Genomic DNA, 14,792 nt, shown 5'->3' with positions numbered 1-14,792 from the left:
CGGTTGCGTGTTCATCTCGCTCTATAGGCCGAGGGAGCTGGCGTTTGTCCGCAGACAGCTTCCGGGTCATGTGGCCAGCATGACTAAGCTGCTTCTGACGAACCAGAGCAGCGCACAGAAATGCCGTTTACCTTCCCGCCAGAGCGGTACCTATTTATCTACTTGCACTTTGACGTGCTTTCGAACTGCTAGGTGGGCAGAAGCTGGGACTGAACAACGGGAGCTCACCCCACCATGGGTATTTGAACTGCCGACCTTCTGATTGGCAAGCCCTAGACTCTGTGGTTTAGACCACAGCACCACCCGCGTCCCTAAAACAATGGTTACCGTAAGTCTCCTGAAAGACGGCTTTTCCATTTTTTGGGGAAAAGGCTCCCACTCATTACTGCAAGGAAAGCATACTCCTTGGACACTTTTTTCAGTTGTGAATTTCAATCTTTTGTATTTCATCTGTAGTTGGCAGTACAACATTGTCTGCCATGAGAAGAAGCGCTCAGAGAGGAAGTCCCTCCATTGTCATCAAGGCCAGGCTAATAATATAAGCAGTGGTAGCCAATGTGGTGTCCCTCCAGATGTTGTTGGACTCCAGCTCCCATCACCCCCAGCTGTCTTGGCCAATGGTGCCAGGGATAATGGGAGCTGTAGTCCAGCAGCATCTGAAGGGCACTACTTTGGCTACCCCTGATATGAGGCCACCTGTGCTCCTGCCCTCTTCACTTTCCTTTTGGGATGATGCTGTACTCTGCCTGCTCTTGACCAATCCCCATTGACCACCTGGTCCCAGTCTTTGTGCTTGCTAGTCAGTCTTCAGAATCCTCTTCACTTTTCCTACGTTTCACTTTTTTGTGTGAGCTTTTTTTACTTTTCGTCTCACCTTCCTTCTTCTTTTTAGAGCTCTTCTCATTCTTACTTTTCCCCTCTTTCTTATTCTTTGCCTTTGATGCCACTGCCTTCTTGACCTTCCCAATGTGTTTCTGAATATTCTTGGACTTTGCGGCCTTCTTAATCTTCCCAATGTGCTTCTGAACAGCCTTGGAGTTTGCGGCCTTCTTGATTTTACCAATATGCTTCTGAACAGCTTTCGATTTTGCAGCCTTCTTAATTTTACCAACGTGCTTCTGAACAACCTTGGAGTTTGCGGCCTTCTTAATTTTACTAACATGCTTCTGAACAGCTTTCGATTTTGCGGCCTTCTTGATCTTACCAATATGCTTCTGAACAGCTTTCGATTTTGCAGCCTTCTTAATTTTACCAATGTGCTTTTGCACAGCTTCTGATTTTGCAACCTTCTTAATTTTACCTAGTTTCTTCTTTATTGCATGCTTTTTCCCTTTCTTCTTTGCTTTTCCTTCTGGGACAGAATATCCTCCTTCCTCTTCCTCCTCTTCCATTATTTTCTTTTTCCTTGTTTCTATAATAATAATAATAATAATAATAATCATCATCATCATCATCATAATCATAACTTGTACCCTACCCATCTGACTGGGTAGTTCCAGCCATCTGTGTGGCTTCTAGCAAAATATAACAGAACACAGCAAAACATAGCAAAACATTAAAGGCTCCCCAATACATGGTTGTCTTCTAGATCCTTTCCCAACAATTCATACTTAGCTTGTATAGTCAATTCATACTCCTCAGATACAATATAACAGAACTATCTTAGAAAGATAAAACCAGACTAGCTGCCAGTTTCACATCTAAGCCCAGTTATGTCCTCATTTGATAGCTTTGGCCAAATTGTGTTATTTCCACTTAATTCCAAGAATACGTTGGGGGATTTTTGGTGAGGAGGGGACAGGCTTCTTGGGCTTCATCAACTATTCGATTGCGCCAACTCAGCAGGATGTCTGACACATGCCCCATCTGCAATATACATACAAAGCAGTTTCATTCTAGTTTCAACATCCATAGCTTCCCCCCAAAGAATCCTGGGGATTGTAATTGGTTAAGGGCACTGAGAGTTGTTAAGAGAATCTTAGTCCCTCTACAGAGCTACAGTTTCCTGAGTGGTTTTGTGAGACAACCAGAGTCATATAACCAACATGCTTAAATCTAATTAATGCATGAAGTTATGTAAGACCATAAAGCTGTCCTGCCAGGCTTAGCACACCTTGGAAGGGACTAGTCACTAGGTAATCAATCCTTTGCTCCCCTCTTAGTCTACCTGGCTATTTCTAGGTTCTTCTTCTTTTATATTTTTATTTATTTTATTTATTTTTATTTGATGCACACAACACACACACACCACCACCACCACCACCACAACAACAACAACAATGGATTAAATTCTGACGCTTGATTCAGAGATCATAGTGGTCTAGCACCCACAAACTCATTACACTGTATTTCCTTGATTTCCATTGCTGTAGTTTTGGTGATTTAAAATCCCTGTTGGGATTCTCTAGCCAAGGAGTACCGTACTTGCCCTTTGGATTGTGGCATCCAGGAATCCTCCTTTATGTACACCTATTTTTTTCTTTTCTTTCCGCAAACAAGTTTAACAACCCCTCTTCCCAAAGAATTCGAAGAACCATAGCTGTGTAAATGTAACTCCTAACAACTCCCAGTGCCCTTAACAAACAAAGGATATTTTGGGCAAAGCCAAGACTGTTTAATGGAGTATGGCACTGCTTTAAAGTACTGTATAGTGTAGATGGGGCTGAAATCTCTAAATGGTAAGAAGCATGCCATTCCTTGTCAGATCACACAGAGTACTCGATCCCATGTTACACAGATAGACAGAACATTACTAACCCTGTCTAAACGCGATTAGCTTGGAAGACAGATTTTGCTTTCCTGTTGCATTGATGCTCATTATTTTAATCTGTAAATTTCCTCAGTGAAATTTTAGCCAAGAAGGTGGCACATTGTTGTTTTTGTTGTTAGCATGCATATATAATATTAGAGCACATGGGAGCAATGTGGTGATAATTCACCTCTACACCACCCCTGTTCGTTACCTAGGTGAGGGACCACATTTTAAAATAAACCACAGAACCAAGAAACTGTTTCAGCTCCAGCATCCAGATTTAGGGACCCAGCCTTTTTATTTATTTATTTATCTATTGCGAAAGGACAGAGCTCAACCCAACATGCCCATTGAGAAGGTCTGTCCTGAGGCACTTCAGAACAAAAGCTTATAGAGTAGTTCAAACACAGCAAACAAAGAGTCACAAAACATCTTCATATATGTCAGGAAAGGTTACAGGTAATGGGATAGAAAACAAGTATGGTGTCTTTCCACTTCCCACACCATCACCTTGGAGTTGACCAGAAGTGCCTAGGACTTTTGCCCATTTTAGGTATTGGATGTCCCACTTTGCCCTGGCAAAACTAGTCTGTGATCAGCCTTTACTGACATTCCTACCATCTATCATTCAGGAAACGTCCAAGGATTTCTGCTTAACACCCAGGTACTAACCCAGGGACACGGGTGGTGCTGTGGGTTAAACCACAGAGCCTAGGGCTTGCTGATGAGAAGGTCGGCTGTTCGAATCCCCGTGACGGGGTGAGCTCCTGTTGTTCGGTCCTAGCTCCTGCCCACCTAGCAGTTCGAAAGCACGTCAAAGTGCAAGTAGATAAATAGGTACCACTCCGGCGGGAAGGTAAATGGCATTTCCGTGCGCTGCTCTGGTTTGCCAGAAGTGGCTTAGTCATGCTGGCCACATGACCTGGAAGCTGTACGCCGGCTCCCTCGGCCAGTAAAGCGAGATGAGCGCCGCAACCCCAGAGTCATCTGCGACTGGACCTAACGGTCAGGGGTCCTTTACCTTTACCTTACTAACTAATAGGAAAACATCCTGCCATTTGTACCACTTTCAGGGTCAGATAAGGAGAAATGCAATGCAGCATAGGAGTGGGTTCTGCACAAATGCAGAACTCACAGAAATAAAGCCTAATACATTCGAAAAAGGTTAAATGCAATTAAAGTGAAACACTGAAGCATTTTTAAAATCTACACCTGGGGTCTCTAATTCTTATATCATATAAAATAAAAATAAATAAAACAATAAAACACTGGGTCCCTAAATCTCTGGATGCTGGAGTCAAAATCGTTTATTTTGTTCTGTGGTTTATTTAAAAGGTGGTGCATACCTGCTTAAGGAACAGAGGTTGTGTAGAGGTGAATTCTTACCACAGCAACAAGGGTTTTCAGGTTTAATGGAAGGTAGAGGTTCCTCCATAACTGAAATTTTGTCTAGTCACAAAGCAGTCACACAAAGCAGAAGGACAGTGTTTAAGTTATGATAACTAAGTGCTGGCCTTGCAATTAAAACCCACGTGTTGGAACACAGTCTTAAGTTGCTAGCTATGGATCATGGATTAGACATCATGCATATATAGGTCCTCATCCTGAACAGCAATGTCAAGTGTAAAGAAAGAAACCAGCATCTGACCCGGGTTCTTTTTATTCATGTGTTTAAAGGTTAATTTCCCAATAAAGCTTTATTTTCTTGCTACAATAGGTCAGCAGGGCTAACATGCACTCATATTCCAAACTGCAGCAGTAACCTGCAGAGTTCAATGTTGTTGTTGACATCCATCTGTCTCAGAAGACAGTAGAAGAGTGCTCCACTGTGATTTTCATATTGAGAGTTAAAATTGAGTGTAAAGTAGCCGACGTTCATTTGAGTTTATTTCCTTAAAAGCGTATAAGAATTATTTGGGAAATACTAGGAGGAATTATGACTAGAAGAAGCAAGTAATTTTTTTTGTCAGAATGTAGAACTTTCATGTGCAGGCATTGTCTATCTGAGGTTGAGTTCTGACTTGGATTTATTTGGCTAAGAGAATTATGAAAAGGTTACTGATCTCAGTTTCCATAAGATCAGCTGGGACTGATTTTGTGACCTGCTTTGGAGAAGGGGGGGGGGCAAGGTTTAAATGTCTTTGGTAGCTTTATTGTTTACAAAAAAAGTCTAGGCTAGCCCATCAATGTCTGAGCCACATGTGTCAATTCTGAAGCTTTGTTGTCCTCTAAATTGCATTAAGCCTTTGTGGCATCCTTTACTGTTTCTGTGGAAAACCTTCAATGGGTAATTTTACTCCTGAGTAAGCTTTCTTCAAAGGCGCTCTCTTTCTTCATTTGTTTTGATTGTTTATTGCAGTAAGTGTGGTTCTAGTCATTTCAGGGGACAATTTGCTCTTTTGCAAGGTTTAACTTAGTTGTGTGTGTGTGTGTGTGTGTGTGCGTGCCTGCATATTGGGTACAGTAGTGCGTGCCTAGGTTTCTGTTGACTTTTGCTGAAACGAAAGGGAAGTATAAGCAAGTGAATGTTTAGTGCTAGAGAAAGTTAGAAGTGTGAAATAAACAGAGAATTCAACAATAGTTTTAAAGAAAGGACTGTTAGTGTTTTTGTTTTAAAGTGATGGCGCGTTCACATGTGTGGAGTGAGGGGTGGTGGTTAATGTTGGCACATGTGCCAGTCTTCCCTATTGATCCAATGGTTTCAGGAGAAGCAGCATGTGAAACAAGTTAACAGTAACACAGAAACATATATGCTTCGATTAAGCAGGAATCACTGCTTCATAGGATCAAAACAGTTCATTTGGCCAAATGCCCCTACTAGAATTGTTCAACAGATTGGTTCCTGGACCTGAAACTTTGGGGCTATGGGAAATTCCTACCGGTAATTCGGCCGTGGCATTTTGATTGGACAAGTGTACCCAAAGTGCACCCAATTAGCCTTTTTGGGCCCCTTTCAAAAGCGAGAAAGCGATTCACCCATGGGTGCAGATCGAGGCAAGATAAAAACTCATACAGAGGATGGCAAGGGGTGAAGAGATTTCTCTCAGGACGTGTCAACATCTGTGCTAGTCAGAGGATTGATGATAATCAATGAAAGCCCTTCACAGGGATTCATTAAAGGGGGAATGATTAAAAAGAATCTGATATTGGATGCTGGTCTCCTGGATTAGTTGGATCAAGGAAGCCTAGAAAGAGGGTTATTACCGTAGTTTTCCTCTCATTCTCTGTATTATCTTGCTATGTTGTGGCATTCAATGCTTGTAAAAGTGTGTTTCCAGTCGGTGTGTATCGCATAATTTCCTGCTGAAATCCCAATCTACCTATTGAACTAATTTACAAAACTGAAATCTGAAGAAGTGTGCATGCACACGAAAGCTCATACCAAGAACAAACTTAGCTAGTCTCTAAGGTGCTACTGGAAGGAATTTTTTTATTTTTTATTTTGTTTTTACAAAACTGGGATTTCAGCAGGAAATTATGCGATACACACCGACTGGAAATGAAGCAGTATGATCACCCCAGAACTTCTGCAGGTGGAAATGCTTTTTGTGAGCATGTTTTAAGTCACTAACAGTATTGAATGTGGAATAGCATAGGACCACCTTGGTAGCATCATGAACAGAAAGGTGTTCAAAGGAACCCCAATGCACTATTATTGTTGCACAATATGCCCACAATAAAATTCATGTCTTGGGTGCCCTTATCTCTTTTGCACCTGGCACCCGTTGGTAGAGATGAGGTTTCTAGTAAAAATCAAAGCAGATCTGACAATACTGAAATCTTTCCACCTCGGGTCTACAGGTGCATCATTGTCTTAACAGTCTTACCTGTCTTAGTTGAGCCTTCATATTCATTTTCTTCCATTAGTTTTTTCCTGGCTTTCTCTTTTTCCTCCTGGACTTGCCTCAAAAAGTAATTATGTTGCATAAAGCGCTTGCCGCGAGAGTTAACCCCCTTCAGTCGACCTACCAATTCACTGGAAGAAGAAGCAAAGGAAGATGGCACATGAAACCCCACCTCCCAACAGCTAGTGCGCCATCACTCCTCAGAGAGAGAGAGAGAGATGCGAAAGCACTGTTGGCCAACACCCATTTATTACTATGGCTAATGAACATTTATCCAGCAATAATATAGGGATCTGCCTTATACTGAGTCAGACTGGTCCATCTAGCTCAGTACTGTCTACACTGATTGGCAGCAGCTCTCTAGGGTTTCAGACAGGGAGAATTCCCAGTCCTACCTATAGATTCTGGGACTGAAGCTTTGACTTGCCACATGCAAGGGTGATGATCAAACATCAAGAAAAAAGAAAAGAAAAAAAGGTTGAATTGTTTATGTATGCTGGTACCACAGCCTGAATCTTGTATGTGCAGAAGTGGAAAGAAGGAGAAATTCCAACAAAGGAAGAATGGATTTTAAAGTTACTGGGCTATGCAGAGATGGCAAAACTGACAGCAAAAAATAGGAGACCAAAAAGATGTCAAAGCGTGGGTATTTTTTTTTTTAACTATTTAAGGAAAAATTATAGTCAAATGAAATTGCAAGAAGGATTTGAATTATAAGCAAGGGGAGGAGAATAAATAAATGAATATTATGAACACAAATGGTAGTTAAGGCAGCAGATAAATGGCTGCAACAGGAGCATCACGGACGTCAGAATGGGAAGTCAAAATGTAAGAAATTATTATATGAAAAGTAAATTGAATAATTTCAAATTTCGTGCAAAAAAACTAATTTAAAGTTATTATTTTAAAATAGACATACTTACGAGAGGAGACACCACAAAGCAATTGCGATAACAAAGGCAAAACCAAATCCTATAGAACCTTCGACAACAATCTTTGCGAAGGCGGGCCGGTTTGGAATCACTGTAAATTAAAGAAAGCACCATGATTGATGCACCCACGACCTCTCTTGCACCAGCCCCCTCCAACTTGGTGCCCTCTAGATGTTTGGGACTACAATGGGAGCTCACCCCGTCACAGGGATTTGAACCGCCGACCTTCTGATCAGCAAGCCCTAGGCTCTGTGGTTTAGACCACAGCACCACCTGCGTCATTACACCACAGATAAAACATGTACAAGCGGTTTTTCAAACATTTCTTCTCTTCTTTATGCTTCCACTATCCTCTTATTTTTATTCAACACCCCCTCCAATTGCACCCAAGGCTACTACTGCCCCCTGGGTCATTCCAGTGCCCCCCAGGGGTGGTATTGCCCACTTTGGAAAACACTGGTTTACAGAGTTTAGATGTGTTGGTGAGTGAAGTACAGTAGAAGTCCTTGCAATGAGCTTCCTGAACCAGCTGGTGGCGGAAGACTGAAAGGCAACCTATATACTTCCCTTACTGATTCCTAATTGCTGGCAAAGCACATCACATCTTCTTGCTGTGTCCTTTTTTCTTGCTTCTCCAATTTAGTTGGTCCCAGTATAAGTTGCCATATGCGCCAGTGTAATTTCTGCGCTCCATCTTGGCCAGATGTAAAGCTTTGCTTGCCATAAGCAACAAACTTATATTTTCTTTGTATTGCCAGGCTATTTCTTTCTGTAATATATTTACCAAACTCTAGCAAGTTGGTAGTGGGGGGGGGGTGAGTTTGTGAAACCATTCTCACACCTGGGAGGGCTGTACCGCACACCTTCTCTAAACCTTTGAATCACTCCCCTGTTCTTGCTATCCAGTTGTTCTTAGGAGCACAACAAATGCAACTTCTAATAATGTTGCCTGACAATTAGATCTGAGCATAGATGTATTGGGAAATTGCATGCCCTTAAAACTTTATCTCCCTCTGCTAATAATAATAATAATAATAATAATAATAATAATAATAATAATATTTATACCCCACCTGTCTGGCTGGGTTTCCCCAGCCACTGTGGGCGGCTTACAACACATATTTTTTTTGTAAAAACATTAGACATTGACAATTTCCCGATACAGGTCCTCTTATCAAACCCTTCCCACACCTTGCAATGTTCCAGGAGACATACAGCAGCAAGGCATTGTACCTGCCCTCCCTCATTCTTAAAGAGATAGTTAAATAAACACATTTACCATTGTTCCAGTTGATGGATCTTTTCAAGAGAACATGCGGTCGAGAGAGTCCAGTCTTGTGTGGGATGCTTCTGACTTCCACAAAAAGAACAGGTTGAAACAGTGCAAGACATGATCAAGAAGGCAAGAAAACTATTGGACACATGAAGATCCAAATCTGAGAAGTGTGTTAATATTAACTGAGCAACATCAAAGTGCATTAGCTTGCATTTTGAGAAGTTATTAGTTCAACAATGGTTAAAAGTGACCAGTTGCTAAGGTATGGCTAATATTTTTACAATCCTTTCATACCAGAAGACTTTTCAGTATGCATTTCGCATGATATTGTGGGCAGTAGAAAGGCATAGCCCCCCCCCGGAAGTTTTAAACATTTTCGGAATGCATAGTAGTACAGTACATGAAAGTTTAGCCAGTCTATTGGGGACACACACACACACACACACACACACACACACACAAATCATCTCACCCATAAACTCCATAAGTGATTCTGAAGTTGGCTGAGCTGTCCCAGCATTGGCCTCTGGAGCTGGAGGACTCTTCCCGAGCTCTTCGTATGCCTTGAAAGGTGCTAAAACATTTAGAGGGGGAGTGGATGACTTCACTGGAAAGCAAGCTGTAGAACAGGGGTCAGGAACCCTATTCTGCATAGTGGCCACAATGCCTCTTTGGTAACCTTTAAGGAGCCACATGGTATCCCCCCTCTCCCATAAAAAACCACCCTCTCCATAATCCATCCATCCAGGCAAGCATAGTCATGATTCAATTTTTGGCCAGGCAAAAATACTTAGCATGGTAGAGTTGGAAGGGACCTCAAGGGTTATGTAGTCCAACCTCCTGCAATGCAGGAATCTGAAGCATTCAGGACAGATGGCCCTACAACCTCTGCTTAAAAACCTTCAAGGAAAGAGAGCCCACCAGCTCTCGAGGGACACAGTTCCACTGTTGAGCAGCTCTTACTGAGGAGCATGTGTAGCAGGGCTGGTGTGGGGCATAGCCTCAGGAGAGGGGGCATGGCAGGGAAGAGTCCTGAAGGCCAGCAAGAGAGACTTGGAGGGCCACATTTGGCCAAAGGCTAGAGATTCTGCTCTAGGATGTGGAGCATAATGTAATTTTTTAGAAGCAAGCTGGGAGAGAAGAACAAGTTCCCAGCTATGCATTTAACTTATAAGGCCAATGTGAGGAGGGAAACACTTGCAAGGGAAAATCTCTTGGAGGGTGCTATCAACCTTCGGAGGAAAGAAATGACGGACGAAATGACATGATAGATTTGTGCGCCCACTGCTGTCTCCTTGCTGCCCAGCTTATAGGCATTGGGAACAGCTGACGAAGACATGAACACACAAAGGCTGCATCTGCATATACAGTAGTACCTCGGGTTACATACACTTCATTTTACATACGCTTCAGGTTACAGACTCCGCTAACCCAGAAATAACGCTTCAGGTTAAGATCTTTGCTTCAGGATAAGAACAGAAATTGTGCTCTGGCGGCGCAGCGGCAGCGGGAGGCCCCATTAGCTAAAGTGGTGCTTCAGGTTAAGAACAGTTTCAGGTTAAGAACGGACCTCCGGAACAAATTAAGTACGTAACCCGAGGTACCACTGTACTTTTAAAGCATCCAACTTCAAATACTTTGGCTTTACCCCAAAGAATCCTGGAAGCTGTTAAAGATGCTGAGAGTTGCTAGGAGACCCCTACCCCTGCAGAGCTACAATCTTCAGAATGGTTTATCAAGCAATACCTATTCCCAGCGAACTCTGGGAATTGTAGCTGTGTGAGGATTTGCCTGGAATAGCCCTGCATGGGGACAGCTGCTTGGCCCCACTCCCTTTCACTCAGAGGACCTAAGTGGGTCCTGCTGCCTAGTTACAGTATGGGAAAGACCAATTTCAGCTCACCTGAAAATGCATTTCTAGGACAGCATGATAACTCCACAGAAAGGATTGTGAAAATGGATGGCACAATCTGGTTCATTGTTGAAGTGTCCCAGGTTCGTTCTGGTCTAAAGATAATGGCAAGAGGCCAAGGAATGTAGAGGTGACCAAAAGCATCTAAATGTGAAGCTATTTCCACCCTGTCATTGGAGCTGCAATGCTTCCAATTGCTGCTTTGGTTTACCTTTTTGATCTTACATGTTTTCATTCCGTTACATCACAATGAACTGGAGCTGTGAAAAGAATTCTAGAACTGCACATATGGGAAGTTTTGTGATGTAGCAATGAAACTGCTAGCACATTTGCAAAGCTAAGCAGGGACTGGTATGGTTTCAAATTGGATGGTGGAACTGCATGTTGAGATTCCTGCATTGCAGGGGGTTGGACCAGATGGCCCTCAAGGTCCCTTCCAACTATACAATTCTATGATTGTACGAACTGCCCACAGCAGAAAATATTGGTAAGTTTGAACTTTGACATTCCTAAAACGGGAAACTCTCAAGCATTATCTACATTATAGATTCATAACTTACCTATGTTACAGACTCACATAGACTTTAGCTACCACAATGGCCCACAAGGAATTCTGGGAATTGTAGCTTAGTGAAGTTCTGAGAGCTCTGGAGCTCTCTATCTTGCCCACCACCGCAAGGAACAAGAAATGGTGTTTAAAGCCAATGCAATACCAGGTCTGTGTACATTTGAAACAAAATTAAAAATAAATAAACAAATCCTTCCAGTAGCACCTTAGAGACCAACTAAGTTTGTTCTTGGTATGAGCTTTCGTGTGCATGCACACTTCTTCAGCTGTAAATTCAGGATTAGCAAATGCTTGAACCAGGGGTAGCGGGATCATCTTTAGAATGGTCCTGGTTGGGGGCAGGCCCCCAACCCAGTTCCACCCGCACTGGGGGGCGTGGGCGGAGTAACACCTTCATGCCAGGGTGGCACCACGGTCACCCCAGGCCTATAGGCCAATCATTTTTGAGCAGGCTGATCGTGGGTGTGTGTGTGTGTGTTTAAAAGTGGCAGCACAATGTGTGTTGAGCACCTGCTTCTGTTGCACAAGAGAGGAGCTGGCCCTTTACTACTGGGCTGAACCCAGACAAACTGGCTAGTATCTTGGGTTAGGTTTTAGTTTTCACTTTTTCTGAATTTCTCATTTTTCCAATGAGTTTTCTGCATTTTCACAATTTTTTTTAAAAAAAATTGGTCCTCATTAAAACTAGCATTTTGGAGTACATTTCTCTCAATACACACAAATTTTGTAATGAATTCCTCCTAATACAATGCATTTATTGTATGTAGGTTATGCTCATACAATCATTTGTATGCACAACTCTCCCCTAGTGTATGGATTTTTGAGTACATTGTTTGGCTGCAAAACTGTATCGCAGAATGTGAATTTTGAATGTTAGCTGCATTTCAGTGCACATATTTTTCGCGAAGTGCAGGTCTGGTAGGTTTGCAGCGAAATGCAAACTGAACCCAATTTATTCATTGTCTCATCTTGCCTTCCCTTGAAATCAATACAAAAAGTTACTTACCCAAAGAAGAGCTAACCTAGGGTGGATCTAGACACAGGGAAAACCCTCCACAAATAAGCCAGAAATTCGATCGTTCTAACCAAAGTAAAAAAATTCTATGGAAAACCCCGTTTTAAAATTTCCTGCTCTCTGGTGACACCTGGTGTTGCATTCAAATTGCTACATTTTGACTAATGTAGCTGAGTCCATAGTATGGTTCCAACCCACCATTTTAGAAGACTGTGGAAAAGGCAGAGACAGAGCCGTCTCATCCATAGAAGCCGGTGGCGCGGTGCGCCAGGGCGCTGGGCGCCCCAGGGGCGCCCCCGCGAGCCCGCCGGCATACCGGGCTCCTCCTCCCCAACCCGCCCCCGCCCCCACGGGCAGGCGGGCACTCGCGCGCCGGCGGGCGGGCTGTAAGCCGCCCGCCCTCGCCTCCCAGAGCCCCAGCTGGAGCGCTGGAGCGGCGCGGGGCTTTGCGCGACCTTCCAGCACTCCAGCTGGGGCTCTGGGAGGCGAGGGCGGCCGGCTCGCGGTCCCGCGCGCAGCCGGCTGCCCGCCCAATGCAGCGCGAGCTGCCCAGCAGTGCCGCGCCGTCCAGCTGCGCGCGGAGCGCGAGCCGGCCGCCCTCGCCTCCCATCCCGGAAGCGCTGGAAGGGCGCGCAGAGCCCCGCGCCGCTCCAGCGCCACGCCCCTCACCCCCCGCTCGCCCACCCCCCTCCCAAGGGGCGGCAAGCGCGGGAGGGAGGCGGCGGAGAGGCGGCATGGCGGGGGCGCCGGAGGGATAGCCGCGCCAGGGCGGCAGATCCCCTTAAGACGGCTCTGGGCAGAGAGGTGTGATTTGGTTAAAACTGGGGGAAGTCAGAGGAGTGGTGGTTCTGATTAATGCAGTACAGCCAAGTTAGAGAAGTTGTCCCCAGGATACAGATCAGTGATAGAGCATCTCCTTTGCATACAGAAAGTCCCATCTGCAGTTGGGCTGGGAGTGACTCCTGCTTGATGCCAATAGCAGACCCTCCAAGTGACCATATTTTCCAGGAACAGTCCCGGATTTACAGAAACTGTCTCTGATTTGAACCTGGAATGTTCCGCTTTTCCTTAGGATGCCCTAATTCCATCAGAGAAATGTTGGAGGGTATGGTAGTTATGTGACCCTGAGCCAAGTGGTTAAGTAACTATACAACCTTTAGAAGACACTTGAAGGCAACCCCACAAAGGGAAGTTTTTAAATGTTTGATATTTTATTATGCTTTTATATATGTTGAAAGCCACCCAGAGTGGCTGGGGCAACCCAGTCAAATGTTCAAGCTGGTGTTTGTTGGCGAAAGTCTTGCTCGGTAACCGCTTGACCGATTGCCTTCAAATTTGAACACAACGTTCCATGGCAACATGGGAGTGATGTGATGTACTTACATTGATGAAAAACCACACTTATCAAACCTAAAAATGCAATTTTGTACAAAAAACATAGCGCCCTCCAGTGGACATAAAACGCAGCACACTATAGAACAACAGACACGGAGGGAGGGGGAGCGGAACTTGAGGTCAGCTCAGCCAATAGACTGCTGGCGGGGGCGTGGTCAGAACACACTTCAACTGCCGCATGACAAACAGGAGGCAGGCGGAAGTTCAACGGGAGAAGCTGTAGGGAGGAAGGTGAAAACAGAGAAAGACGGAGAGGAGGCATGCAGACGTTCTACGGGATAAGCTGTGGGGAGGCAGGCAAAAACTGGAAATAAGGAGAGTAGGCAGGCGGGAGTTCAACAGGAGAAGCTGTGGGGAGGCAGGCGAAAACGGGGGAAATATGGAGAGAAGGCAGGCAGAAGTTCAACAGCAGAAGCTGTGGGGAGGCAGGCGAAAACGGGGGCAAAGACGGAGAGGAGGAAGGTTGAAGTTCAACAGGAGAAGCTGTGGGGAGGCAGGCAAAAATGGGAAATACAGAGGAGACAGGCAGGAGTTCAATGGGAGAAGCTGTGGGGAGGAAGGCGAAAACAGGGGGCAAGACAAACAGGAGGCAGGTGGAAGTTCAACGGGAGAAGCTGTGGGGAGGAAGGCAAAAACGGGGAAAGACAAACAGGAGGCAGGCTGGAGTTCAACAGGAGAAGCTGTGGGGAGGCAGGCAAAAATGGGGGCAAAGATGGAGAGGAAGCAGGTGGAAGTTCAACGGGAGAAGCTGTGGGGAGGAAGGCAAAAACGGGAAATACAGAGAGGAGGCAGGCAGGAGTTCAATGGGAGAAGCTGTGGGGAGGCAGGCGAAAACAGGGGGCAAGACAAACAGGAGGCAGGCGGAAGTTCAACGGGAGAAGCTGTGGGGAGGAAGGCAAAAACGGGGAAAGACCAACAGGAGGCAGGCGGAAGTTCAACAGGAGAAGCTGTGGGGAGCCAGGTGAAAACGGGGGAAATATGGAGAGAAGGCAGGCAGAAGTTCAACAGCAGAAGCTGTGTGGAGGCAGGCAAAAACGGGGGCAAAGACGGAGAGGAGGAAGGTTGAAGTTCAACAGGAGAAGCTGTGGGGAGGCAGG

At 44.8% G+C, this 14,792-nt stretch overlaps 1 protein-coding gene across 1 annotated transcript; it reads right to left on the bottom strand.

Annotated features, from left to right (window-relative positions):
- Positions 1-483: 483 nt before the first annotated feature.
- Positions 484-10,936, bottom strand: LOC117040149 (axoneme-associated protein mst101(2)-like). Its single transcript, XM_033137736.1, is given in 8 exon segments — positions 484-1,411; positions 1,564-1,584; positions 5,957-5,974; positions 6,580-6,728; positions 7,521-7,620; positions 8,809-8,883; positions 9,278-9,379; positions 10,709-10,936. Coding segments are annotated over 8 exon segments (1,152 nt in total). The 5' UTR covers positions 10,785-10,936; the 3' UTR covers positions 484-800.
- Between the last annotated feature and the right edge of the window lie 3,856 nt (positions 10,937-14,792).

This window comes from Lacerta agilis, chromosome Z (assembly GCF_009819535.1).
Source record: "Lacerta agilis isolate rLacAgi1 chromosome Z, rLacAgi1.pri, whole genome shotgun sequence".
NCBI lineage: Eukaryota > Metazoa > Chordata > Lepidosauria > Squamata > Lacertidae > Lacerta > Lacerta agilis.
The sequence above is the reverse complement of the archived record's forward strand: the minus strand, read 5'-3'. Positions and strand labels throughout refer to the sequence as shown.